The sequence below is a fragment of the Vespa mandarinia genome, chromosome 1 (genome assembly GCF_050613455.1).
Source record: "Vespa mandarinia isolate Hongniang chromosome 1, ASM5061345v1, whole genome shotgun sequence".
NCBI classification, from domain to species: domain Eukaryota; kingdom Metazoa; phylum Arthropoda; class Insecta; order Hymenoptera; family Vespidae; genus Vespa; species Vespa mandarinia.
In genome coordinates this window covers 4504693-4531035 of record NC_140810.1, presented here as the reverse complement: position 1 = coordinate 4531035, position 26343 = coordinate 4504693, and the positions used below count along the sequence as shown (strand labels likewise).

At 29.4% G+C, this 26343-nt stretch overlaps 4 protein-coding genes across 10 annotated transcripts; 1 reads left to right on the top strand and 3 right to left on the bottom strand.

Moving 5' to 3' along the window:
• Positions 1-459: 459 nt before the first annotated feature.
• Positions 460-2514, bottom strand: LOC118444862 (uncharacterized). Its single transcript, XM_035873566.2, has 5 exons — positions 2086-2514; positions 1751-1908; positions 1483-1594; positions 765-976; positions 460-581 (listed from the first exon to the last, which is right to left on the bottom strand). The coding sequence occupies exons 1-5, from the start codon at positions 2187-2189 to the stop codon at positions 475-477; spliced, it is 693 nt and encodes a 230-aa protein (XP_035729459.2). The 5' UTR covers positions 2190-2514; the 3' UTR covers positions 460-474.
• A 7222-nt stretch (positions 2515-9736) lies between these two features.
• Positions 9737-12594, bottom strand: LOC118444850 (kinesin-like protein KIF9). The gene is made up of 12 exons (XM_085658236.1): positions 12487-12594; positions 12257-12405; positions 12099-12192; positions 11833-12012; positions 11514-11699; positions 11205-11419; positions 10710-11063; positions 10538-10628; positions 10328-10457; positions 10151-10239; positions 9941-10063; positions 9737-9860 (listed from the first exon to the last, which is right to left on the bottom strand). The coding sequence occupies exons 1-12, from the start codon at positions 12592-12594 to the stop codon at positions 9807-9809; spliced, it is 1773 nt and encodes a 590-aa protein (XP_085514362.1). The 3' UTR covers positions 9737-9806.
• Positions 12595-13359: 765 nt separating this feature from the next.
• Positions 13360-19082, top strand: alpha-Cat (catenin alpha). 2 transcript variants are annotated; one of them, XM_035873740.2, is made up of 8 exons: positions 13360-13532; positions 14018-14355; positions 14426-15158; positions 15346-15372; positions 16326-16559; positions 16653-17255; positions 17327-18004; positions 18092-19082. In XM_035873740.2, exons 1-8 carry the CDS (start codon positions 13527-13529, stop codon positions 18254-18256), a joined length of 2784 nt encoding a protein of 927 aa, XP_035729633.1. In that variant the 5' UTR covers positions 13360-13526; the 3' UTR covers positions 18257-19082. The 2 variants fall into 2 exon arrangements, with proteins under 2 accessions (XP_035729633.1, XP_035729634.1); XM_035873741.2 differs by lacking the exon at positions 15346-15372 and having other exon boundaries at positions 13361-13532.
• Positions 19083-22006: 2924 nt separating this feature from the next.
• Paip2 (polyA-binding protein interacting protein 2) lies at positions 22007-25982 on the bottom strand. Of its 6 annotated transcripts, none has more exons than XM_035873753.2 (5): positions 25831-25982; positions 24847-25056; positions 24551-24742; positions 24395-24454; positions 22007-22213 (listed from the first exon to the last, which is right to left on the bottom strand). In XM_035873753.2, exons 2-5 carry the CDS (start codon positions 25018-25020, stop codon positions 22196-22198), a joined length of 444 nt encoding a protein of 147 aa, XP_035729646.1. In that variant the 5' UTR covers positions 25021-25056; positions 25831-25982; the 3' UTR covers positions 22007-22195. The 6 variants fall into 6 exon arrangements, with proteins under 6 accessions (XP_035729646.1, XP_035729643.1, XP_035729644.1 ...); XM_035873750.2 differs by lacking the exon at positions 22007-22213 and adding an exon at positions 25269-25474 and having other exon boundaries at positions 22455-24454; positions 25831-25952; XM_035873751.2 differs by lacking the exons at positions 22007-22213; positions 25831-25982 and adding exons at positions 25269-25474; positions 25580-25788 and having other exon boundaries at positions 22455-24454.
• Between the last annotated feature and the right edge of the window lie 361 nt (positions 25983-26343).

Sequence of the window (26343 nt, the reverse complement as noted above, 5' to 3'; positions counted from 1 at the left end):
TTTAATAAATACATTCGAATGATTTTTAATTGAATTCTATAGAATCTTAAAACTATTTGTACATAAAAAAATTTGTTTGCTTATCGTCAAAAACAAAAACAATAAAAGAAAATAAAATAAGCGCCTTTTTTCAGGTATACATAATCTTTTAATTGGAGGGAAATTTAAAAATGAAAAACTCATAATTTTCTCTTATGGATACCAATTTTATTTCCCCCAAAAAATACTAAACTATATACTAGTTAATGCTCTTAAATTCATTACTGCCATACACACATGTAATGTAATACATGACGAGGAGAGACGATGGGTACAGTAACGTTGATCTTATTGCACGTTATATAAATTATAAATTAAAATAGAATAAATGTCTTTGGCACTCTATCTCGGCTTAAGAACTTCAAAATAGTATTTACAAAGAAGAAAAGCAGGACCTCTGTGTTTCTTTTTTTTCAATTTTGTAGTTGCCTTTTTTTAATTCATATTGTCTGTAGTTAATGCGAGAGTTGTAAGGACTGAACGTCGATTAGGATTGACTCCTAAATTTTCCCAATTAATCCACGACAAACGTGCGGTCAGATCTGTAATTAAAATCATTCTCGTTTTGTTACAACGCTATATAGCATTCTTGTCATTCTCTAGAAAAATTTTATAACATTTTTAATTTTTAATTGTGATTTATAAATAATTGAATTTGCTTTTAATTATCATTTGTTGAATAAGCAAATGTTACAGAAAATAAAAAATACATTTTATAGACTTACCACTGGTGTTCCATTCAGCACGTTCACCATTAATTTCACCTCTAAGGCACCTCTCAACATAAGTCAAAGGATCGAGTCTCGCTGCTAATACTTCTCGAAGAAGAGCAATATAAGCTATTGCTAAACGAAGAGTATCAATTTTTGAAAGTCTCTTCTCATACGGGAATGTTGGTACATGAACCCTAAGCTCGTCGAAAGCCGAGTTGATGCTGCTAAAAATCGCAATCACACTGACAATCTATTTATTGCTAATAGGGCATAGATATATAACTATTTTAATTTCACGGAAAAAAAAAGAAACAAAACAAATACGTACGGTTTTAATACATTTAATACACTTACAAAATGATTACAAAACACGGACGCACTTAACTCGCGCCATTACGGAGGTGATCTAATCCAATTAGGATTCCCTAAACTTTAATGGTCCGAGACTCACTTTCGATAACGATAATTTTCTGCGACCCACTCGAACGCGTAATTGATATTAGGAATTGACTGATAAGCAATTAAAAAATTAATTTGATATAGATCAGCGAGCTGAAATAAACTAGACAGAAATAGTAATTCTCATGTGATCTTTAATTGACTTTGAATAATTCATCCGACATTTAACCGACGGCAATTAACTGTTCTCATATTTTAATATTTAACACAATTCATACTTTAAATTTCTATAGAAAAAGAAAAAAAATCTCTATCAAGAGTAATTTCTCACCTCAGCATACGTTTTCTTTCGCGTATATTCGCGGCATGTCGTTGAATTCTATATGGACTGCCATTTGGATAATAACCTTCTTCCACTCCGTTCATATCAGCATCATTGTGATCTATAGATGAAAGTGAATAAAAAAAAATAATATCTAATGAGATTATGGAAAAAATGAAGGGGAAGTGAAACGAATAATAATTTCTATCCGTTTGTTAGAATTGAGAAAAATTAATAAATATAAAAACAAAAAGTCAAATTAAGAATCCACTACTACCTGGAGTAGCAACTGGCATATGATAGTGCAATGGTGAATGCGTGTGCGAAGAAGCATGTGCAACGTGTTGGGAGGATCTACTCGCATAAACGCAAGAAGGTAATTCTGCAATATCCTCTTCACTGATGTCACTATTCGGACCGACGTAATATTGAGAACTGAAAAAATAATCGCGTGTTCATCATCGTCATCATTATCATCGTTATCATTAAAATTAATAGTAATTATTAGCGCGTATCTCAAAGGAAGTAGAATATTAAATATAGAATGATAAATGAGAATGATGAAGATAAAGAAAGAGAGAGATTAAAAAGGGAAAAAAAAGTATAAGCAACCTGGTACAAGCGACGGTAGAATCGGCTGGTCTCGAAGCAGTACCGACACGATGGCGAATTCTCTGGCCTCTGTCCTCGTAATCGTATCCTGGATGGCTCGTCATACTTTTTCTTACTTCTTTGACTCGATCTCACGAAAGCATTCGTTGTTCCTTCTTCTTCTTACAAAACTCTTCGATCTCCACGAGAGAACGATCTTCGCGTTTCAAAATTTCTTAGATGAATAGTTCAATGAATTTTTTTACGAAGAAATTTCTTTCTTCGTAATCCTTTTTTTTTATTGCACTTTAGGAATCAAGAAACTCGATTTTCGAATCAAAGTAACACTTTGACTCTTTTTTAACCACTCTCGGATAATTTTGTTAAATTATCGATCTTTTTCAAAAGATGTTTCAAAAGATCATTCTAAAGATCACTTTTTTAAAAGATCACTCGCGAATTAATTCATTCTCGAACATCGGATGAATTTCGACTATCGTCTGTGTCCCTAGGGAGACTGGTTTATATAAGAAATCCCCCTGTTGGGGGATGATCGATACCAACCCCTGGGCGTGGACTTCGTCCAATCAGCTTCGTTCTTCTCCAAAATGATTATCACGATCTTTTCCAATTGGTCAAGGCTTAATAGCGAACGTTTGTCTACCGAGCGTACCTGCGGTTCATTGTTACTGCCGTCGAAATTTTATTTTAACTTCTTTTTTCACCCTCTCCTTCTTTTACAGACACACATACATATACGATTCCAGTTCCATGATAAACCCCGAGCAGAATGAGGCGAGAGAAAAGTTGGAGGATATATGACGAAGAATTATACCATCGAGAATTATTTTTTTATTTAATGAAGAATGAATGAACGAGATTGTTTAAAATCTTTTTTCTTTTCCATTAATGCGAAATATTTGACAGCTTTTACTATTATTTCTGATTTTCATCTTTTTCTATTTTAATCTTGATAAATATCATATCTCAAAAAATTCTACCATAAATCTGATCGATATAAAATTAAAGTTATATAAATCGATCTACATCTTTAACGATGTGACAATCTGTGAGATAGAAAATTCATCAAAATCGGAACTAACAGACAGAAAGGGAGAACAAGCAAGAACACCGATGCTCTCCCTGTTAAAGGGTGCGAAAATTAGTCTTCCTAGCTATATGAATAGGCCAATATTCAAATGAGGTATGTTTAGCTGACGCACAATGGAGAACGACGACGTTGGTGAGTTGGTGCAATTATGCAAGGTGTTAATGCGACGACAATAGTGATTCGGTGGGATTGCGGGTAGCGCTTGATAAAGTTTAGTCCATTCGATAAGTGAAAAAGGAGTCTTTCTCTCTCCCTCTTTCTCTCGTAATAGAAACTGGAGTAAATTGAGTGGGAGAGAAGGAAGGACTAGTATTGTCAGGATAAACGATCAATGTACGATATAATTGGGATTATCCTTCGAGTGCATGAGAACTCTGTCGTTCTTATATACCCTTCTGATTTCGTTTTCTTCTTTTATATACTTCATTTACATATTTCGATATTATCATGTCACCAAGCGATTGATCTATTCATTATTATCAAATTGAGAAATTGATGAATTCACTAATTCGACAATTTTTTATCTTTCTAATCTTTTTTCTAATTCATTTTTTTCTTTCTTTTTTTTTTTTTTTTTTTTTTTAATAACTGATAGATCTTCAACGCAACTATCAAAAATGACAAATGGAAAATCTATGCGGTAGAAATGAAAAATCAAAAACAACGATAACCGATACTGTTGCTCTCGGATCATAGCCAGATGTAACTGAAGCATCCACTCGAGTATTCGTCTGTGAATACTCGAAGCGTGGCGTTTCGAGTATCGCCATGACAAATTTCAAACGAGTATTGTGTCCCCACAAACGATTATTTATCTCAATTTGTCACGATCGAGGGGAAACCGTTGAGAGTCCGGGATTCAGCGTTTCAATATTCGCGATACCTTTTTTATCTTTCGATCCAACATCCCTGAACTCTGTCACTCTCATAAGCCGTGATTTTTTAAACGAGGTCAATCGCTTCGATAAAGATTGATATGACGAGGAGGAAGAATGAAAAGGCATAGTAAAAAAAAATACAATTAGTAATATTATAATTTATTAAAAAATATAGTCTAAAAGACAAATATATATGTTGTCAATGTACTAACTGTTACACTATTTTTATATTTTTTAAAAAATTAGAAAGATACGAATTATTGGATTCCCGGATTTATCAGGAATAATACGGTGTGACAATTTGAGCAAACATTTAATTCGCGATTACAATATTTTGAAGGGGGCTAGAACCAGGCGGACCCCTTGTCAGCAACAGTCCTAGCAAACGTAGGTATACTAACACATAACCAGACAGAAGCACGCGCGTATCTAAGGAGTGTATGCACACGCACAAGAAGAGAGGGTACTAGGATTCGAAAGACTCCCCTCCCCTATAATAGAGATTTCACGCCGCAGGCCCCACTTCGGTTCTCACAGTAGGGGTCTACCAAACTTTACAGCTAAACTATTGTCTTCCAAACCGCGAATAAGTCTCGACTGTTCTCTAATACCACCATGGTCCAGACATTTCCATTCTCGTTTCATCGAACTAGCGCGTGCCTCTAAGTATCTGTTTATAGTCCCGAGGGATCAATTTGTTTGCTAAATTATTTATTGCTCAAATATGCTTACGACGAAGTTACACTCGGACGTGGAGAAGCATGTTTCTTTGATTTGCGGATAGGTCGCGGTTGGGAAAAGTAAATGTACCAACCGCAATGCATAATGATCCTGTATATCGTTCATTGTTAGCTTTCGTTAGCTTTCATCGAGGTAGTTTCTTGATTATTGGATTCATCGAATTTTCTATTTGAAAAATATATTTCTATTATCCGTTATTCAGATGAAACTCTGGAACAGTAAAGATAACGAATTAGATCATAATCAGCATTTCATAATTTTTATATACTATATATATAATTTGTATATATAATTTAAAAAAAAAATCTTTCTTCTCTACATATATACTATTGGACAATGAGTAATTGATTTACATAGATCCGATGGCATACATACAGATTGGAATAATTTTTATTTGAAAAGTTATGCCTTATATATTTCTAATTTAAATTTTGAGCAGAGTTTAGCCAATGAAGCTATAAACAATGAAAGTGTTAATTCTATACTAATAGATCTTTTTTTTTTTTTGAAAAAATTCTCAGTAAAAGAAACGATAGAAAAATTCGAATAAAATATGCAAAGTAATGCTGTTGACATGAAAGCAATCGCGTGCAACGACGCGATACTAAATTGCGGCCAATTGAAAAACCAAGAGATAGATAGAAAGAGAAAAAAAAGAAAGCTGTAGTTGGCTTTGTACACCCTTATACTTTCTGGCACTTACGTGAACTAGCCGGCATCGTTGGTCACGTGGCAAAACGTGCCGTGGATCCCTCTTTGTCGCGATCCTCGATCTCTTTTCTCTTTCCCGACGAATGGGTGGATCACCGCGATTCAACGTCCAAGGACACGTGTACCAAATAGGCTTGCTACCCGAAAGCCTGTTTGCGAGGCAAAGACCACCGCTGAGCGGTCTTAGGTACCGTCCATCAGTGCAAAAAGTATTTCTACTCTTTGTCTAATTTGATAAAAAAAATAATAATAAATACAATTTTATTAATTATGACATAATAATAATTTTTTATAGGTAGCTGCACATTCTTTTGTTTATATCTTGATCATGATTGGAGAATATTGCTGATTATCTCATTATCAAATTTAAAGTTCTAACATTCATAATTAAATATGAAGTTATTTTTATAGTTTCAGATTATATTGCTCCCATGATAATGCTGTTTATTATCTCTTTAACTTAAAAATTATAACATTCATAAAATTATTTCAATTTGCAATAATTGTAATTATAGTTTTATACTATACTGTTTCCTATGAGTTTCACATTATACTGTTACTATAATAATGCTGTTTATTATCTTATCAAACTTAATATTCATAATATTCATAATTAAATATAAAATGATTTTAATTTGAATCAATTATAATAATTATATAATTTCATATTACTATTTCGTTAGAAATTATTTCTGAAAGCATATTAAATCTTTTGATCTTGCAAAAACAACATGTTCGCAGTTCACCACTCATAGAAAAAGAAAGATAGAGAAAAAGAGAGTTATCGAATTTATTGGACGTTCGTGTCGATTTCCAGGTTTACCGAAGCATCGACAGAACATTCTTTTGTCGGCAAATCGCAGTCTGATTGGCAGTAGTAAAGGTATCGAGGACGCTATAAGTGTCGCCAAAAAAGGAGGAGAAACGTGTTACGTGTAGGCAAGAGCTTTCTGTCAAGGAAAATTGGCCTTACTGCGTACATTCATATATACATATACATATTCATATATACATATACATATTCATATATATATATATATATATATATATATATATATATATATATGTACGTACTTGTATATCCCTCTTTAACCGAGAAACGATATAAACATACATGTCGGAATTAATGATACAGCATTTAGTTACGCGTCACTTGATTTTCCCAGGGCATCTCTTTTGTATCTAAATAATAGGGGAAGCACTGGTGGAAGAGAGGGAGGCCTTTACAAAGTACATACTCTCTTTCTCTCTTTTTCTTTCGTCGCATGCTCTTCAATATGTCACTGTGGCTAATTTTAGGGGTCAACTAGGAATCATCGAGAAAGTCGTAGAACCTCGCAACTAATTTAACAACCCGCTAATCGCCATTTCGATCTTGAATACGTACTACTCGTTTGATCCCTTCACACGATTACGATGATTATACATATAATACAGTTCCGTCAATTCCTATAATTTTGTACATATCAAAAGATAAACATCATTCGATGAACTATTACATGTGAGAACGTTTAGAATTAAAGATATTGAATCATATAAATATTGAAGATAAACTTACGCGATGCTTCAGTTTACTTTTAATTTCTAATAGAAACTTTATCATACAAATCATTCGGTATTGCATTAATTTATTTTTTAGTAAATTCCAAATGCTAAAAAAATTTGTCGCTACAATATGAAAGTATACACGCATTCAAACAATTCAGATAATAGTAATGTAATTCTATTAAATCAGAAAAATAAGGAGAACCATTGTAAAAAAGATCGAATAATTCAACCTAAACGGTTAGAACATTCTCTACGGTAATACGATACAAAGTCGAATCAATCCTTTTGGTGTTACATAATTGTCGGTGATCAGTCGTTCGATAACGGCATTGCGAATTTTCCAACGTTTCTGGCGTCATTACAGCTAGCTCGGTTCGAGGTGTAGCAATAAATTATAAAAGGTGATCGGTAATTAACAGTAACTGCAACTGAATAACGTTATGCGGCAGAGTGGTCGCTGATATGGAATACGCTCGAGGTGCCTGTAGTTGACTCTTTATGGTGGGGTGTGCTCGTGACATGAATTATTAGCCCTTGGGCTTCCTCTCTCTCTCTCTCTCTCTTTCACCCTCCCTCCCTCCCTCTCTCTTTCTCTTTCTCTTATTTTAGCATTCTCTCTTTCTCCCTCTTCCTCTCCCGTTACTGCCTCCGGGTTAGTGGGCGGCAGCAGAAACGGGGAGAGAAGAGTCGAATAGAGGTTCACATTGTAGGCGTGGCTTACGAAACTGCTTTCATGGGGGATGGCAGGCGTGGCTCCAAACTAAATCTCTGGAAAGAGAAGTCTTTCCTACCAGTAAGGCAACCAAGGATACACCGTCAAGTAATTTCACATGAACTCAGTACTACTTGGATAACTTTATGTCCTAAGAAAGACAATAGATGTCTTTAAAATCAATCCCTTCATAAAACATTTTATGTTTTAATATAAATAGATCATTTACTTTTGGTTATAGACGAATGTCTGCTTGCTTGAAATAGAAGAAAAAAATTATTAGTTCAATAAATCTTTTTCAAAGATTATAATGTAAAAAGAAAGTACATAATTTAATAGAAAAATTCTCAAGTTTCATAAGTGATACTTACTCAAAATAATATCAAGAAATCTTTTAATCTTATTTGATAAAATCTTAAGTATTTAAAAAAGTTAAGTTGATACAATCTAACGAAGATCTCTGTCTCTCTCTCTAAGTTGCTTTTAATGCTTGATCTTATTTACAAGTTGATAAACAAAGAATAATATAATAACTTTAACTTTACTTTGATATCCTCCTTTACGAGGGAGTAAAAGAGTACTAGCTTTCTCTCTCTCTCTCTCTCTCTCTCTCTCTCTCTCTCTCTCTCTCTCTCTCACTCTCTCTCTCTCTCTCTCTTTTTCTCTCTCCTCTCTCTCTTTCTCTTTCTGTCTCTTTAGAGAAAGAGAGGGAACGAATGCGAGAGAGGGTCGAGGCACAAGCGCCATCGCAATCCTACCAAAGCACCGCACTCGCGTTTGTACAGTGGTAATGGGCTGTCAGAAGCAGACGTTGGCTGCTCGTGCCTTATATACCAACACCATTACTCTCCTCTCGGTTCTATCGGCTTGGTATACAGATTCACCAACCCTCCATAGTTTATACTCTCTTCTCCCTCCTACTCCCTTTTTGCTTCCTTCTCTACTCCTCAATCTCTTTTTCTTCAAGTTCTATTCGTTTCTCTTCATCCAGAACCATCACGACAACTCTCTTAGGTCGATTATCGTCCTTAATCACAATAAAAAAAAACCTTCTTTTTTTATGTAGGCTAACTAATAAAAAATTTCAACAAATTTTATATAATTTATAATTACTTAAAACTGCAATTAATAATCAAAGTGTGATATATATTTCTAATTTTATTATATGCAAAATTTCTCATTTAATAGGTACATCCCAAATATTTTTGTTGTTTTTGAAAATAGATAAAAATATTGCAATGTAAAATTACATGATTCAAATGTTGAATTAAAATGAGAGAGAAAAAAATCAGTTTTTCAAAACCATATTTTTATCTATTTTCCAAAACAATGAAGATATATGAAATGTCTATGTAATAAATAAAATATTCTATATATTATCTTAATATTTCTGTGATTTTTAATTGATGAAAAATAAAAAAGCATGAATTTTAATTCTCTTCATTTTTGCATACTTTGACTTAATTTGTCGATTATCCGTATCTTCAAAATTTTAGAAAAAGAAAAAAGGAAATTACCGAAATCTCTTTACGTTTCTCTCGTCTCCAATACGTACTCACTATTCACCTCCCCAACGTAGCTTCCTCCTAGAGAGTGATCAATACTCCGAGCCTTCTGCATTGGACAGGTAGGGTGCTGATCCAGATTTCGATGCGTTGACGGAACTCTGTCGGAACTTTAAATAGAAAAGAGTTTATTATGACACTAAAGTGAGTTTCCTTTTGCGAACCCTCCAGCAAGAGACATTCTTTATTTTCAAGGAGAATAAAAAAAGGAAAAATAATTTATTTAGTAGATAAATAGTGATATATAAAAATGGTAATGTATAAAATTTTATACTTTTAAAGTATGATTAATTCATACGTCATATGTTGAGTAAGATTAAAATATCAATTTAAAAAAGCTTTTTTATTCCAAGTTTTATCAACATCTCATGAGTCTCCATTTGATCTAGATTAATATAAACTTATATTGGATTATACGTATCGTCTATTATTCATTAAATTATCTTATTACATTACTTAATATCACTGAACACTCTTCAATTTTTACATATTTTCCGCGCTATCATAGACTTCTTCGGTTGATGTTTAGTCTAAAGAAAGAGATAGAATATTTAGGATATCCGAACTACAAAAATATAAAAAAGTAATCAACATTTTTTCACGTTTTTACCTCGATAATACGTAGCATCATATTTTGTAACTGATAGAATTTATCTTTCAAATCTTCTACGGCTTTCTCTCCATCGATAGAGTGAACCGAAAGTTCATTATTTTCTTTGCATTGTTCATGGACCTTTAAATAAATTCATAAGATTGTTTTACTCACGTAATAAAAAGTATTCATACATAATTATTAAGTCGAACCACGTATTTCTATTACGTTGAAATTTAGCGAATTTACTTTTGAAGATTTTTCATGTTTACGTATTTTTTCAAATTCTTCTTTATTAAAATTTCCTAATGTGATACCTAATAAAATTTATATTAATCATTAATCCAATTTCAACGGATATTACAAAATAGAAAACTTATACTATTTTCCATTCTATATGTTCACCTGTATCATTTAATACACCAACTTGCTCCGTTTCTGGGCTTTGAAAAATATTGTTACTTATTTGTGAAAAATTTGGTCCAGTATTTTGAGTTTTATTCGTAATTGAGTTATTCTTGGGTGGTAAAACGATCTATTAACGAATTATATAATTTATTTGTATAAATATAAACAAAAAATTCTAATATCGAGAAAATTCTATTAGCAAAATACCTTATTATTAGATTCCGATAAATTCATTGAAGAAGTTATTTGATTTATATTTTTCAAAGCGTTATCAATCTCGGCTTGTTTCAAAGTCAATCTGTATTTTAATTAATAAAATACAAAATTAAAAAAATATAATAAGATTTAATTTTGACGAACGAAAATAAAATATACCAACTCGTGATATAAATTTTTAATAATTTTTAATAATATTTCCATCTGCGAAACACTATATAACGTCAGATCTGATAATGTACCATTTAAAAAATTCAATACATCGCGATGTATTTGTTCGTATCTTAATTTTGATATATTCATTGTTGTTTCCTGATTAAAAAATATTTCATTTAATTCCAATTCTCTTCTCAAAATTTTAATCTCTTTTTTAAGTTCCAATATGATTGTTTCAGTCTGTGGTCTAATGTTGTATGTAATTTTAACCGGCCGTAATTTCGAAACTGTAGAAGCAAATCGCAAAGTAGACAATGTCGAATCTAAATCTTCTTTCGTAATGCATACGTGTGCAATAAATCTAAAAAATAATAATAATTGGAAATGGAACATTATGAGCTGTAGCAAAAAAAAAATAAAAGATTTTTAAAAAATATGAATAATTTATGATGAAATGAAAAAAATTCTTTGAAATAAATAAATTACAATGTCATTATATTACCGAAGCATCGACGTAACGGAAAGAGCTTGACCCAAAAACTTGAAAAGATTATTAGAACGTAATATACACTTTGTAGATATTTCAAAGCCTCTCAAATATAAGAAAAATTGTTCGACTTGAGTTTGACCTAAATTCGCTGTACCCACGTCGATCGGCGACTTCATGCAATTCCGTTTTCCTACTGTTCCTGTTCCTGCCATTTCTACAATATGTATCTATCGTAATGTAAAAATGATCTATTTAAAAATTATTGAAATTCATGAAGAATTATAGAACCTATGAATATAAAAAATAATTTCTTTAATCTACTTTGGCTGTCGCCACAACGGCCCACGAGGTGATTAAACTCGTACTCGAAACATGAAAAGTTATTACTGTAGTACCCAAATGGGAAACTGGATACATAGAGCCAGTAATCATAGATCTTCTAGTCTCTCCCTCAAAAAGTTTCTTCAATGCTATCTCTTGATTCTTTATATTTATTATTGTTACATTCTATAATAATGTATTTCTCTAAGAGTTAACTAATGAAAATTAAGTATTTATACTACCAACATACATATTGTTTATAAAATTAATATTGAAAAAAGAACAATAAAAAATTGAAATAAATTATTAATTTAGATACCTTAAATGCATCTGTATTATTTATTTTAATTCTGTTTTCTGTTTTAGCAAGTAAAAGATCTTTTACTTCCTTACCCCGTAATTCAACAAAACTTAACTGATACTGTATCTTATTAAATTTCCTTCGTTTTGCTTTTTCTACAAACATATCAGACAGAAGCCGCATAACCAATCCTCTGTGCTGAGAAAATGAATTTAACTACTACATTTATTGTTCATATATAATACAATTTTCAATTTTAACGTATCAATGTTTAAAAATCGTACTTCCCAGTTATTTCTGAAACCACCAATCGTAAAACTTTTTCCAGAGCCAATTTGGCCATAACTATATATTATACAGTTTACACCATCTAAAACCCTTAAATTATTTTACTTTAAATGTTAATTAATTTATTAATGCATTTTAAGCATGTACTTAGTACTTCTCTATAAGATTTTTCGTTGCAGCATAATAAACTTCTTCTTGAGATGCATTATAAAAAATTCCATCTGTTTGAAAGCACCAATAAATATGATTGTTTATAGCAGATCTCCTCATATACAAATCTTGTAAACATCTTATGCATATTGTCTAAGTATGATTCGATATATTGAAAAATTGACTTGTAAATAAATATAATAGCGTGAACATTACAAAGATCTAATCAACTACCTTATGTTCAGTATCAATTTTTGCGCACGTTTCACATATCTTTTCAAGTGGTAAAATTCTCACAAAAACCTTTATATTTTTTTCATTGGACTCTAATTCATCTGTCATACTCAAATGAAAATTAATTTATTTAATTTTAATTGGTTACAAGTGTTTACCGTATATAATAAATATTCTATTTTTCTATTATATTTATGTGAAATCTCGGAGAATGAAAAATTTCTTATTAAGTGTGCTCATATTGTAAATTCACAATTTTTTTTTTTTTTTTTTTTTTTTTTTTTTTTTTCTAAATATTATAATGTATTAACATATGTGTAAGGTTATTTCAATTTTTTGACTGTGCGCATTCAGAATAGGCAGCAGGAGTATCTACATCAGCATATTACTCGTCCATTTCCATCGCGCGAAGTAGCTCTGATTCTCAAAACTGATTCGTCCAAGTCTAAATTTGGTGTAACTAATAAGAAGTTATATTTAACAAAGATAAAAGGAATCTATTCAAAAATGAAATTATACAAATCTAATATGTTGTATCTCATTTTAATCGTTTAATTAAATGCATTTATTTGATACTATAAATCACAAAAGTAAATCTGTTATCGAATTTTATTTCATAATATATATCATATAACATTTTACACCACTATGATCATTGTTTAAAATAGAATATAAATAAATAATATTTTAGGCTTATTTCATTAAATTTTATCATCTAATGAAATATATAATTATAAATTTAACCATATTATAACATTAGTATTATTGTTGCGCATGCGCGTAAATGAGGTAACGCAATAGTCACTGTCCAATCAGAATATTCCTTTCGGGCGTAGACCGGCTCCTTCAGTTATGGGGAACTTTTTAACTACGCCGGAAGTAATGACGTCATAAGCGAAAATTAGATGACAAACGAATGATGCATCTATCAGTACTGTGTGCTGTTCCAATATTTAATTTTGTTGGATTAGTAAGAAATACGTTCAGTGAAAACGTTAATTAATTAATATTTCTGAGAGTGATACATAACTGCTTTTTTCATGAAGGTAAGAATGTCTTCCATGATATATTCATTGTACTGATTATCAACTTTACAGACTGAGCTTTAGTTCCTTTTTTTTATAGTGAAAGTAATTTAATATGTATACATTGTATCTCTAATATACTTTATATTATTAGTCATTCTTTTATCTTACGCTGTTAAAAAATTTTTTCGTTTATTATTTAAAATAAGGATTATAATTAAAGATACAAATGAATAAAATATTAGATACTTCGTATACTAATTTGTTTGTTAGTATTTAAAAATATTTGTTTCGTATATGTGACTATTAATTAGCCTCTCTCTAGAGTCAGAAGTTTTACATTATTTTTGTATTATATTATTTTTTAATATCAGACATTATTGATATCTGTGCTGTCTGATTAAATTTGTAGTATCAGTTTATTATTTTTGATAAAGAAATTAAAAAATTATTATTTTATATGCAAACAATTTTTGAATGCTTACATCTATCATTTTTTATTGTAGGATAATATTGCAAACGTAACAATGTCTGACCATTTTGGACCAATAACTTTAAAATGGGATCCCAAAAATTTGGAAATACGCACTATGTCTGTAGAAAAAACTTTGGAGCCATTAGTGTTGCAAGTAACTACATTAGTAAACACAAAGGGACCTAGTAAGAAAAAGAAAGGAAAATCTAAAAGGGCTAGTGCTTTAGTTGGAACAGTTGAAAAAGCAACTGCTAATTTTATTGAAAAAGGAGAACAAATTGCATATGAAAATCCTGACATTACTGCAGAAATGTTGAGTGCAGTAGAAGAAGTCAGGAAAACAGGTGATGCAATGAGCATTGCTGCTAGGTATGATTTATTATTTTATTTATTCTTCATGTTCATAATAAATATCTCTGATATAATAAATATTTTTTAGAGAATTCTCAGAGGATCCTTGTTCCTCTCTTAAACGTGGTAATATGGTTCGAGCGGCTAGAAATCTTTTATCAGCTGTTACACGTTTATTAATCCTAGCAGATATGGTAGACGTGCATCTTTTGTTAAAGTCACTGCATGTTGTTGAAGATGATTTAAAAAAATTAAAAAATGCTTCTTCACAAGGTGAATTATTAGAAAACATTAGGCAATTTGGAAGAAATGCATCAGAGCTTATGAATCAGGCAGCTAAACGTCAGCAAGAACTTAAAGATCCTCAATTAAGAGATGATTTAGCGGCAGCTAGGGCTGTTCTTAAAAAACATTCTACTATGCTTCTAACTGCTTCCAAGGTTTTTGTGCGACATCCAGAATTAGCTGCAGCTAAAGCCAATCGTGATTATGTATTAAAACAAGTTTGTGAAGCTGTGAATACAATTAATGATGTGGCACAAGGAAAAACTCCAACTGATAGCCAACATCCTTATGATGGACCAGGAGAATTAGCAGCTGCTTTAGATGATTTTGATGAAAGAATGGTGATGTCTCCACTTGCATATAATGAAGTACGCACAAGACCTAGTCTTGAAGAAAGATTAGAAAGTATCATTAGTGGTGCAGCATTAATGGCTGATTCTTCATGTACTCGAGATGAACGTAGGGAACGTATTGTTGCCGAATGTAATGCAGTTAGGCAAGCACTTCAAGATTTATTAAGTGAATATATGAATAACGTAAGTAAATTATTTTTTCTATATATCCCTTTTTGCAAAAATTATTATTATGTTTTTTATGATGTTTCTACAGTCTTATGTGTTATGTCAACGAAATTGTAAATTTTAGACTACTTTATTGCATTGATTTATATAATTCATGTTACATTCATTTTATTGATTTATTTATTTCTACTGGTGGTGGCAGTTACAGCTCGCACGGGGTGGGAAACGGGTAAATATACAAAACATCGTTACAAATATCTTGCACTCCTGTTGCATATCATTTGTAATATACACTATTTCATTGGTTTTTGAAACTTTTGTCTTTATAAAGTACTAGCATCATGCATTATTTTTGCATTTTATTTATCTAACAAGCACTAAATAATTTTTTAATAACCGCGTACTTATATATATATATTCTTTTTATGTTTAATTTTCTGCACAATTTTATACATTGGAAATTAATAACTTTATAGCCATAGCAGGTTATCAATTACGTATGACACAATATATAATTTAATTTACAATTGTAATTTAAATTAATAATTGTAGGTATATAGAGAATTGTAGCTCACAAGTACTGTAGTTTGTTCTCTATCTTTGTATTTAGAAATAACAATTTGTAATTATAAACATATAAAATTATTAACCTTTTTAAACAGGGAAAGAAATTAAGAATGTATTCTAATTTGGTTTATTAAAAGTATTTTTGTCCTTAAATTTATTTATATTTACAAATAATTTGTAATTTTTTTTAAATAACATTTATCTACCTCCATTAATTATCAAATTATTTATCAAAAAGAAATATATTCTCATATATAAATTTATTTTATAAAATTATAAAAATAAGTGATAATTATAATCTATTCGTTACTATATAATATCAATTTTATGTATTAATTAATAGCTAACTATACTAATTACAGTTTGTTACTTAACTTATATATTTAATAGAAAAAATACCTCTAATCAAGAATAACTTTAATTCTTCAGTGTACAAATTATATAAGAAAAAAGATATTAATATAACATTGCTATGTGTATATTATTATATCTTGTACATAGTTTTTTCGGAAGGTTCACAAAAGCTGTATAGCACATAGTATTCATATAATTCTTAGAAATATAATTTGATATATAAATTTATATTGTAGTACATTCTCACGAATATTCTGACAGATGGGTGTTAAGGAACAAACAGAAGGTCTAGAAAGAGCAATAGATCATATGTGCAGAAAAACACGTGATCTTCGCAGACAATTACGAAAAGCTGTTGTAGATCATGTTTCTGATAGTTTCTTGGAAACAAGTGTACCTTTATTGGTCCTTATTGAAGCTGCAAGAAATGGTAGAGATAAAGAAGTTGAAGAATATGCATTAGTATTTACTGAACATGCAAATAAATTAGTTGAGGTAATCATTAGAATTTTATAATGAATAATATATAATTGTCAGTAATATTTGCTTGTAACGTTTACAGTCATATGTGTATTTTTACAATTTTAGGTTGCTAATTTAGTATGCAGCATGTCAGGTAATGAAGATGGTGTAAAAATGGTAAGATATGCAGCAGCACAAATTGAAAATTTGTGTCCACAAGTTATAAATGCAGCTCGTGTTTTGGCTGCTCGTAATCGATCAAAAGTAGCGCTTGATAACATGGAAGTTTTTCGTCAAGCATGGGAAAATCAAGTGAGAGTACTTACAGAGGCTGTTGATGATATAACAACCATTGATGATTTCTTGGCAGTATCTGAAAATCATATTCTTGAAGATGTAAATAAATGTGTACTGGCTTTACAAGAAGGAGATGCTGATACTTTAGATAGAACAGCAGGAGCAATCAGAGGACGTTCTGCTAGAGTTTGTAACGTTGTTCAAGCAGAAATGGACAACTATGAACCATGTATTTATACTAAGAGAGTCTTAGAAGCAGTGAAAGTTTTAAGAGAGCAAGTAATGCCAAAATTTGCACAAAGGGTAGAAGTTGCAGTAGATGCTTTAGGTAGTAATCCTGCAAAAGATGTGGATGAGAATGATTTTATAGATGCATCTAGATTAGTATATGATGGAGTCCGTGAAATCAGACGTGCTGTATTAATGAATAGAGTAAGAAGTCTTTAATCTGCTTTCATTATTTGAATTTTAGAGATTCCTCATTAACATTTCTTATATTTTAGGCGGATGAAGATTTAGATCCAGAAGATGTAGAATTAGACGAACATTATACATTAGAAACTCGTAGCAAATCAAGCGCTCAAACTGGTGAGCATGGAGTTGATGAATATCCAGAAATTAGTGGCATAACCACGGCCCGTGAAGCTATGCGTAAAATGCCTGAAGAAGATAAACAAAAGATTTTACAACAAGTAGAATATTTTAAGAGTGAAAAGCTCAAGTTTGACAAAGAAGTTGCAAAATGGGATGATGCTGGAAACGACATCATAGTTCTTGCAAAACATATGTGTATGATCATGATGGAAATGACAGATTTTACTCGTGGTCGTGGTCCTCTAAAAACGACAATGGACGTTATTAATGCTGCTAAAAAGATATCAGAAGCTGGTACTAAGTTAGACAAATTGACAAGACAAATAGCAGATCAGTGCCCTGAAAGTTCGACTAAAAAGGATTTAATAGCATATTTACATCGCATAGCTCTTTATTGTCATCAAATGAATATTACAAGTAAAGTTAAAGCTGATGTACAAAATATCAGTGGTGAGTTAATCGTATCAGGACTTGATAGCGCAACTTCACTTATCCAAGCTGCTAAAAATTTGATGAATGCAGTTGTGCTTACTGTAAAGGCTTCGTATGTAGCATCGACGAAATATCCACGACAATCTACCGTTACAGTAAGTGCTACTTTTAAAGTTTTACAACTTTTTTTCCTTAATAGATAAGATTTAGAATATTAACATTCGTGTAACATTTTCTAACAGTCTCCCATAGTAGTATGGAAAATGAAAGCACCAGAAAAGAAACCGCTTGTTCGCCCTGAAAGACCAGAAGAAGTAAGAGCAAAAGTACGTAAAGGTTCGCAGAAAAAGGTGCAAAATCCAATACATGCTCTTTCAGAGTTTCAAAGTCCTACTGAAAGCGTTTAAGTTTTCCAATTTAAGTAACTCAAATAAAAAGTAGAACTGTATGAATGGCATCACCTTTACGAAATATTAACGTAAGATATTTTTTTTTCTCGTAATTATTGATTGGTTGAACAGTATACTTCATCATTATTAATAAACGTATAACGATATAATTCTTATCAAATTTGTTTAGTAAATGGCCGATTAATATGAATTTATATGTGTGTAATAAAAATAAATGATACCCTTATTAAACTTATTTACATTTTTAAGATTTTATATCTGATGTGATTTAAACCAATTAGATTACTCAAAAATAAAATATCTTGCGTTATTATATTTTCTAAAGACTTTCTTTTAGTTATCAAATTGTAATTGTCAAAGAAAACTATAAACAATCGAATTACATTAAAGAGAACCTAATTAGTGCGGTAAAATGATTTTTAAAATACATAAAACAAGTATATATATAATTTAGGTTTTTCTATTACATGAAAGTCACAGAAACAAATTTAAAAAGATTTTATGTTTAGTTAATATTATAGATGCAGCAAATGAATCTACTTTATTAAATAGAATACATTCAATATATTGACAATGCTTACTCAGAATAGTCTGATGCTGAATGAAACCAGTAAGTACTAGTTACAACTAGTAACATTTTGGCAGTTGTATAAACAATTTATATGGTAAGTTATTTAAGAATTTGTACCATTATGATATCATCAATGGTATCTCTTAACTTTCGGGGATATATCTTTCGCAAGTATATCTGGTAAAAAATAATTTTTAACATTTATTCAAGATGTATTTACAACTGCATGAAAAGTGTGTATATATATATATATATATATATATATATATATATATATACACCACATATGATATACATATGTATATCACTTTTATGTTCAAAACGTAATATTTCCATAGGCAAGATTTATAAGAATACAAACTATTTCTCCTCAAGATTTTTATACTTGAAATATAATTCATTAATCTGTCATTTTGACAAAGTAAAACGATTCAGTAAACACATGATAATGAATGATAATAAGACTTAAAGGAACTTAACAATTTTTTTCTCTTGAGATACAATATTTGTTACTTCAGAATTTGTATTTTATTTGATTATTGAATCTTTTATTTTCTTAATAACATTATTTATAAATTTTAGATTTACAGGTGTTAGATAAATTGTTTATGATATATGTATTTCACTAAAGTATTTATATTTTTATTATATCAATTATAATAATAACACTTTAATTGCAGAAATAGAAACGACTGACAAGGAATTATTTCTTGTGCCTTAATGGCATACTTTAACTTCAGTATGCTTGATTTTACAAGGTATATTTTAATAAAAATTTTATTATATATACATATTAGTTTCTGAAAAGATAAGCAATGCCTACTATGTACTAGACTTATCATGTTCTTGTTGACACAACATTACATTTTGATGAATTCTTTACAATTTTTTAATATGTATTAATATTACTATGTGTCTATAGCTTTTGACATTCCTTTATTTGAAGTATAGCTGTGTTTTGAGTATAAATATATATATTTCTATATAATAAATATATATAAAAATTACTTGAAACAATCATTGAACCATAATAAACATAACACATAGAAAAAAAAAACAATTGTTTAACTAATACGTTAACTTTATTTTATTTTTATGTTGTTTACAATACAATATTAATAAAAATTCAGTATTGAATTGAAATAAAGAGACTGTCAACAAAGTATTTCAAGCAAAAAAATATGTGTATATAAATGAATATAATTATATACTTATGAGTGAATATTATTTAAAATTTTTATACTATAAACACGAATAAAAACTAACTAAAGATATACAAATCTTCAATGGATTTATGTAAGAAATGTATTTATAATAAAAAAATAAAAAAACAATCTGGATCATAAAAAGAAACTATATTGATGTTACAATAGTATATAAAAAAATATTGCAATTACTTTCAATGTCTATTATTTTTAATTATTTTAATGATATTCAATACAATTAGTGATCTGCAATTATATGTAACTTGAACTTATATCAATATACATAATTAATTTATCAGCATAGTTTCATTAAAAACACAGCTTACTGAAAATTTCAATATATTTATAGAATATTTGCCAATTAATCATTATTTTACTAACGTTTTTACAGAAATGATATAAATATTGGAAATAAATTATAAAGTATAAACAAATTTAATTGATACTGTAAATATATGTTAATTTCTTAGCTGATAATGCAATTTCTTTTGATTCCTTTTAGGATTTATAATACGACTTATTTTCGATTAATTTATTCACTTAAGCATGTATTACTTAATATTTGATGTTGACACATATAATTTAAGATACCTAAAAAAAAGATAATAAAAAAAAAAAAATTGAATGCATTGAATATGCATGCAGTGAATATGCCAAAAATACAGTGGCAACAATTTTCTACTACTGTAAACAACAATAATATATGTAAAAATTACACATAAAAAAAATGTAATACCAATATGCTGCCAAATATAAGAGAGGTGATGCTTTTTAGATACTACTATTTTTAGTCTATTCAATTTATATATTTCAGTTTTAACCCAATACGATATATATACATTTATATATTATTTTTATCTCTTATCAATGGGACTTCTGTATTTACATATAAGAGATTCAAAATAATAGGGTATGTATAATTTAGTAAATCAGATCTGCAATAAAAAAGAATTACATTGAACATTATCAATACATATATATATATACTTTATTTATATGCTACATAAATGCTACAAAAAAGGTTTGAACAAGAACCAGATGGAAAACTTATAAATGCGATATTATTTACTAATTATTATAGGATATAAAACCATACGGTGTTATATATAATATGTATTCTACATTCATATACTATTTTCACATTAATTTGTTATATGCTGCTTTGTTACAAAATCCAAAAGATAATGTTACTTGTATTTCAAGAATATATTCAATTAATGAACTTACTTATATATCCATTACTTTAGTTTATGTTTATATATAACAGAACAATAAAAATAATGAGTACCAGCAATAAAAAAAGATTAAAATTTGTTTCTATATTACAATTTTTATCTCAACCAATATCAGCAGGATGTAACAAATTAAAACTACTTCATTAATAAAACTAAATATTTTGCACAAACACTGTTCTATACTATTAAAAAACATTTTAAATGTGTTTTCCAAATCTAAATTATTATATATATAATGAGTTAAAAGTAGTAAATTTAAGACAATTTGGTAGTCACTTATCTTGACTACCAAATTGTTCTTAAAGGACACATAACAAAATATTGAAAGAATAGTTTGAACAAATATTGAGATATTGTACTTTTGTAAAAGCTTTGATGTGTGAAAGGTGCAATACAATAAGTTGAATGCAATATATGTAGACGTGCTATCAAAACTTTCATATTTAAAAATATTGTGTAAATTGACACAGATTAAAAGATTAAGAGGTGTTATATGAATACAACAGTGATATATATTTTTTACATTCAGAAACTTTTTTTTAGTTACTTCGTCATGTACATTTACTGTACATGTTCTTTTTTATTTTTTTTTTATTTTTTTTTTTTTTTATTTTATTTTTTTTTTTCTTATATATCATGAATGAATTCTACTTCCAATTCTTTTACAAATAGCAATTTTTTACTTGACAGTATAAAATTCTCTAAGAATCAGAGTCATTCCATGCTTGCTCAGTTTTATACTATGCAGAAAGAGACAGAGAGAGAGAGAGAGAGAGAGAGAGAGAGAGAGAGAGAGAGAGAGAGAGAGAGAGAGAGAGAGAGAGAGAGAGAGAGAGAGAGAGAGTAATATTTTCAGTTGCCCATTGGTTTCCATATAGAGATTAGATTGGCAATTTCAAAGTAGAATTGAATATCCATATGAGATTTAGCTGAAGATCTGAACCTAAAATGTTACAGACAAAAAATCAGTCTCTATACAATCGCACATTAATTCAAATTATAAGGTATGTGCAATGAGATCATTAAATTTTCTTGAATTTCTTTTGTTGAACCATAATATTTGAGAAGAATAAAAAATAATTATTTTCAAATCTTGCTCTCATATTTTTTGATAAAGGCTAATGTACGTACATCCAATAAATAGATGCAATAATTATGCAAAAGGAATTCAAGTTGAAAAAGAGTCACTTGATGGTTTATAATTTAAACAATGATAAAAAAGTGGTTAATAAAAGATTTAATGCAAAAAATCACTTAATGAGTCGTGTAGCGCAGGAATGGTAACATACTAGCATAATATATAACAAATATAATGTGATGTCTTAATGCAAACAATATTGTACTAAATGAAATCTGTTTACTTCATTTTCATAATCACAGCACTCATTCAGGCTATATAAGGTTGCGATAAAACATATTTACCACATACTATTTTATGCATTTTTATGATATCATGTCATTAGAATTTTTATTGAGAGAATACTAACAAAATTTCTATATTCATATTTAATAGTTCCATATATATATATTACATGTATGTGACAAATTTGCTTTCATCATCAGTGTGATCTTGAACTGCAAAAATGATAATGAAAATAAACGTTATATTGAATTGAAATATGTTATAATTTAAGTGAACAAAAAATTAAAAAAGAAAATAAGTAAAACAATAGGAGACACAAAAAACATATAGCATACTATATAGGTACATTTCTAATTGATACTCTACATAATTGAATTTATGGGAAAATTTTTGAATAAATCTTTAATAAACTTCCAAATTAAATTTAATAGAAATTATAAACATTATCTTTCTTGCAATTCAAGCAAATTACTGCAAGTACATTCATGATTTATACTATATATGTTTCATTAAATTTCAATAAGAATACATTTCACGATTTATAACCTACGAAATTTTGTTACATCATCTTATAGAAATTCTAGAAAATAAGTATGTAATGTACTGACTCTCTCAGTAAAACTAAGGAGAGTCAAAGAGAGTCCCTCACAGCCTGAGTAAGACTTTCACTTGAGATCTTCAGTTTGTTAAATGATTGCTGACAAAGAATTAAAAACAGTTAGTATGATTTTCAAAAATAAGTTTTTCAATGCAACAATATAATTTTAAACAGAATATTATGCATCATTGGATACATCGAGAAATATAAATAGTATTATTAATATTAATGTGATATATTATAAGCTATTAAAAAATTCTCTTGTATATTGACACATGATTAATATTTTACATAATCTTTTTTACAAGCAAGTACAATATTTTTACCAATGATTCTGCAAAATATATCAATCATAAATTAAGTTCAATAAAAGGAACTCTGCATAAATATCTCAATTGCTAATGAGATATGTAAAGCTTTAAAAGTACTACATTGTAAAAAACTCATTTTAGAGAACAAACAATTTGAGTTTTCTTTGTATTCTTTGTTTCAGTGTATACATACATAAAATATAAATGTAACTTGTAATATTGCATTAACACATTAATTTTTTTATTTTTTTTTATTTTTATTTTTTTTTTTTATTTTTTTTTTGTTTTTAAAGGTATTAATAAAATCTTATATGTTTAATGTATCTTCCATGCACTCAAATAATTATCACTTATAAGTTTGAAGCAGATTTAATATATCATTGCAATATATTCAATAAAATGTCAGTAAAGAATGCAAGAAATGATATTCGAGAAGAAATATAATGAAAGGGATGTAACCTACATAAATTTATGCAATCAGTAACTTATGTATGTAGCTATTAATTCTGTCAACACAGATCCGGCACAAAATTAAATGGCCATAATATAGTATAATATTATTTTGTCCATAAAGATGTGAGTAATGTACAGCATCTATCAGTAATTATACAACTGATCTTACTAATTTTCGACATTAAATAACAATGTCGCATACTACCCACTGTCATATTATTTCATACTGTTTTAAGTATAGCCACAATCATTTAGTTCCTAATTAGATTTTGTTAATACGACTGCCTGACCAAGGATGGCAAAATTTAGCTACGATAGTAGCTTCATTTTAAGTGTTTTAAACAAAAAGAAGTAGGCCCTCTACGATGATTCAGCAGTGACTTCTGGTGGTGTACTTACAGACGTCACTGTTGCCTTGAATGCTGGTATAAATTCAGCTGCATCTGGATTTAATGTACTCTAAAATATAAAATTGCCAACCAAAATTTTTGTATCCAAATCAACTTATTTCATATTTTTGAATAAAAAAGAAGAAAAAACAAGAAAAAATGATACCTGTTTTGCAAGATCATCATGCATTCTCAAGTCACTAAGTTGTTGACAAAGTTCAGCACCATTATTGTATGGAATACTAGTGGCAGTTGACCAGGCAGTTGAATTTATGTTTCTCTCATGTTGTCTTTCTTCTTCTAACATCGCCTCAAGACATTCTTCCATTAGTTCTTCCTCTTCTAATTGTTGTAATACCTACGGTAAAATCTTTAACCTATAAATTCTGTATATATACTGGAACTTAAAAAAAAAATCTTCAATTAATTGTTATATTAGAGACACAAATGTCACAAAAAGACCTGTTTATCAAATTCTTCTTCATTTTCCATCCAAAGATATTCAGAAAAATCTCCATCACTAGCCCCTTGCACATCAGTTTCCGTGTCAAGGGTAGTATCAAAGTATGTTATCACACTATTCTCGTGGCCGTAGTATCCGTTGCCAGAGCCACTGCTTGGAATCTTCATTTTCATACCACCTTTATAAATGATCCTTTACTAAAGGATAATCTATAATTTAAAAATTTCTTTTATATTTTTTGCTGGTAAATAATACTAATATTCTTTTTGGGTAAAAAAAACGAAGTATTTTTTTTCCTCATATATTTATGATTTACATATGAAATACTATGTAAAGCATGAAAGACAAAGAATAATCTTTCTCTTTCTTATAACCATATTATCTTCTGTGATCGGAAGAAAAAAAATTGAGTTTTACAAACCCAATGTCAATACACTCTATCTTGTGCATATAGTTTTGTTATTCTTAGTTGCATTGATCAATTAACAATCTCGTGTAATTAAACATAAAAAACACCATATGGATCGTTTTTCTTCTCGGTATTCTTATAGACAATCGGATGTGTACATAAAAACTGAAAGTTTGGAAAGTGCCTGACGAAATAGAACCTTGAACTCTTCGAGACACCTTGAGAGACAACAAACGGAACGTTTAAGAATGCAACTGCTGCTTCGTTTACGCATATGGGAAGATTAATGCTATATAATACGCTCCTAGAACGATCTAACTCACATTTACCTCGAATTTAAACTTGAAATGCGTTATACACTAAAAATTTGGAATACTTTTATCTACCGGTTCATAATAATTACAAAATGGAACAAGATTGCTTGACAGATCACCTACGGGGCGACCATTTTTAACAATCTACGCAGAACGATTCCGGAGGAAGTTTTCTGGTGCCTATTCGTGGCTTGTACCGAACGTCTCTTGTTATTGACGATAAAAATTCCCTCTCGCTATATACTGAAGTGTAAACATACCTTTTGATAACGAGAATTGAGTTGACTTGACGTAGGAAACACGATTTACGCAGCACATGAGTAAAATACGTGTCGCGCAACACAAATTAACGCTTCGACTAATACGTTGCACGGTGCTGCCATCGCGTTTAGCAAGGGAGCAGCGGCCGCGATCATAAATATATACGTCAATATGTCAATGTAACTATTTCAAATAATAACATTCTATTTAATTCTTCCTCTCCTTTGGGAATAATATAGTTGTTTCTAAAATAAATAGATTTACAATACAATAATTAGAAATTAGAAATAGATATGTTTCATCGATAACGTTATTATTCGAAACGATTATTCGCCTGCGAATTTAAGAAAAATATTGACAATGCCCAGTATCATATCTATTTTTATTTGCGATATATTTACATATAAAAATAACATCAATTATTTTATTAATCGTTATCTCGAATAATTTTCCAAAAATAATATTTCATAATTCTAATCAATAAAATATATGTAACCTCGCACAGATAGTAA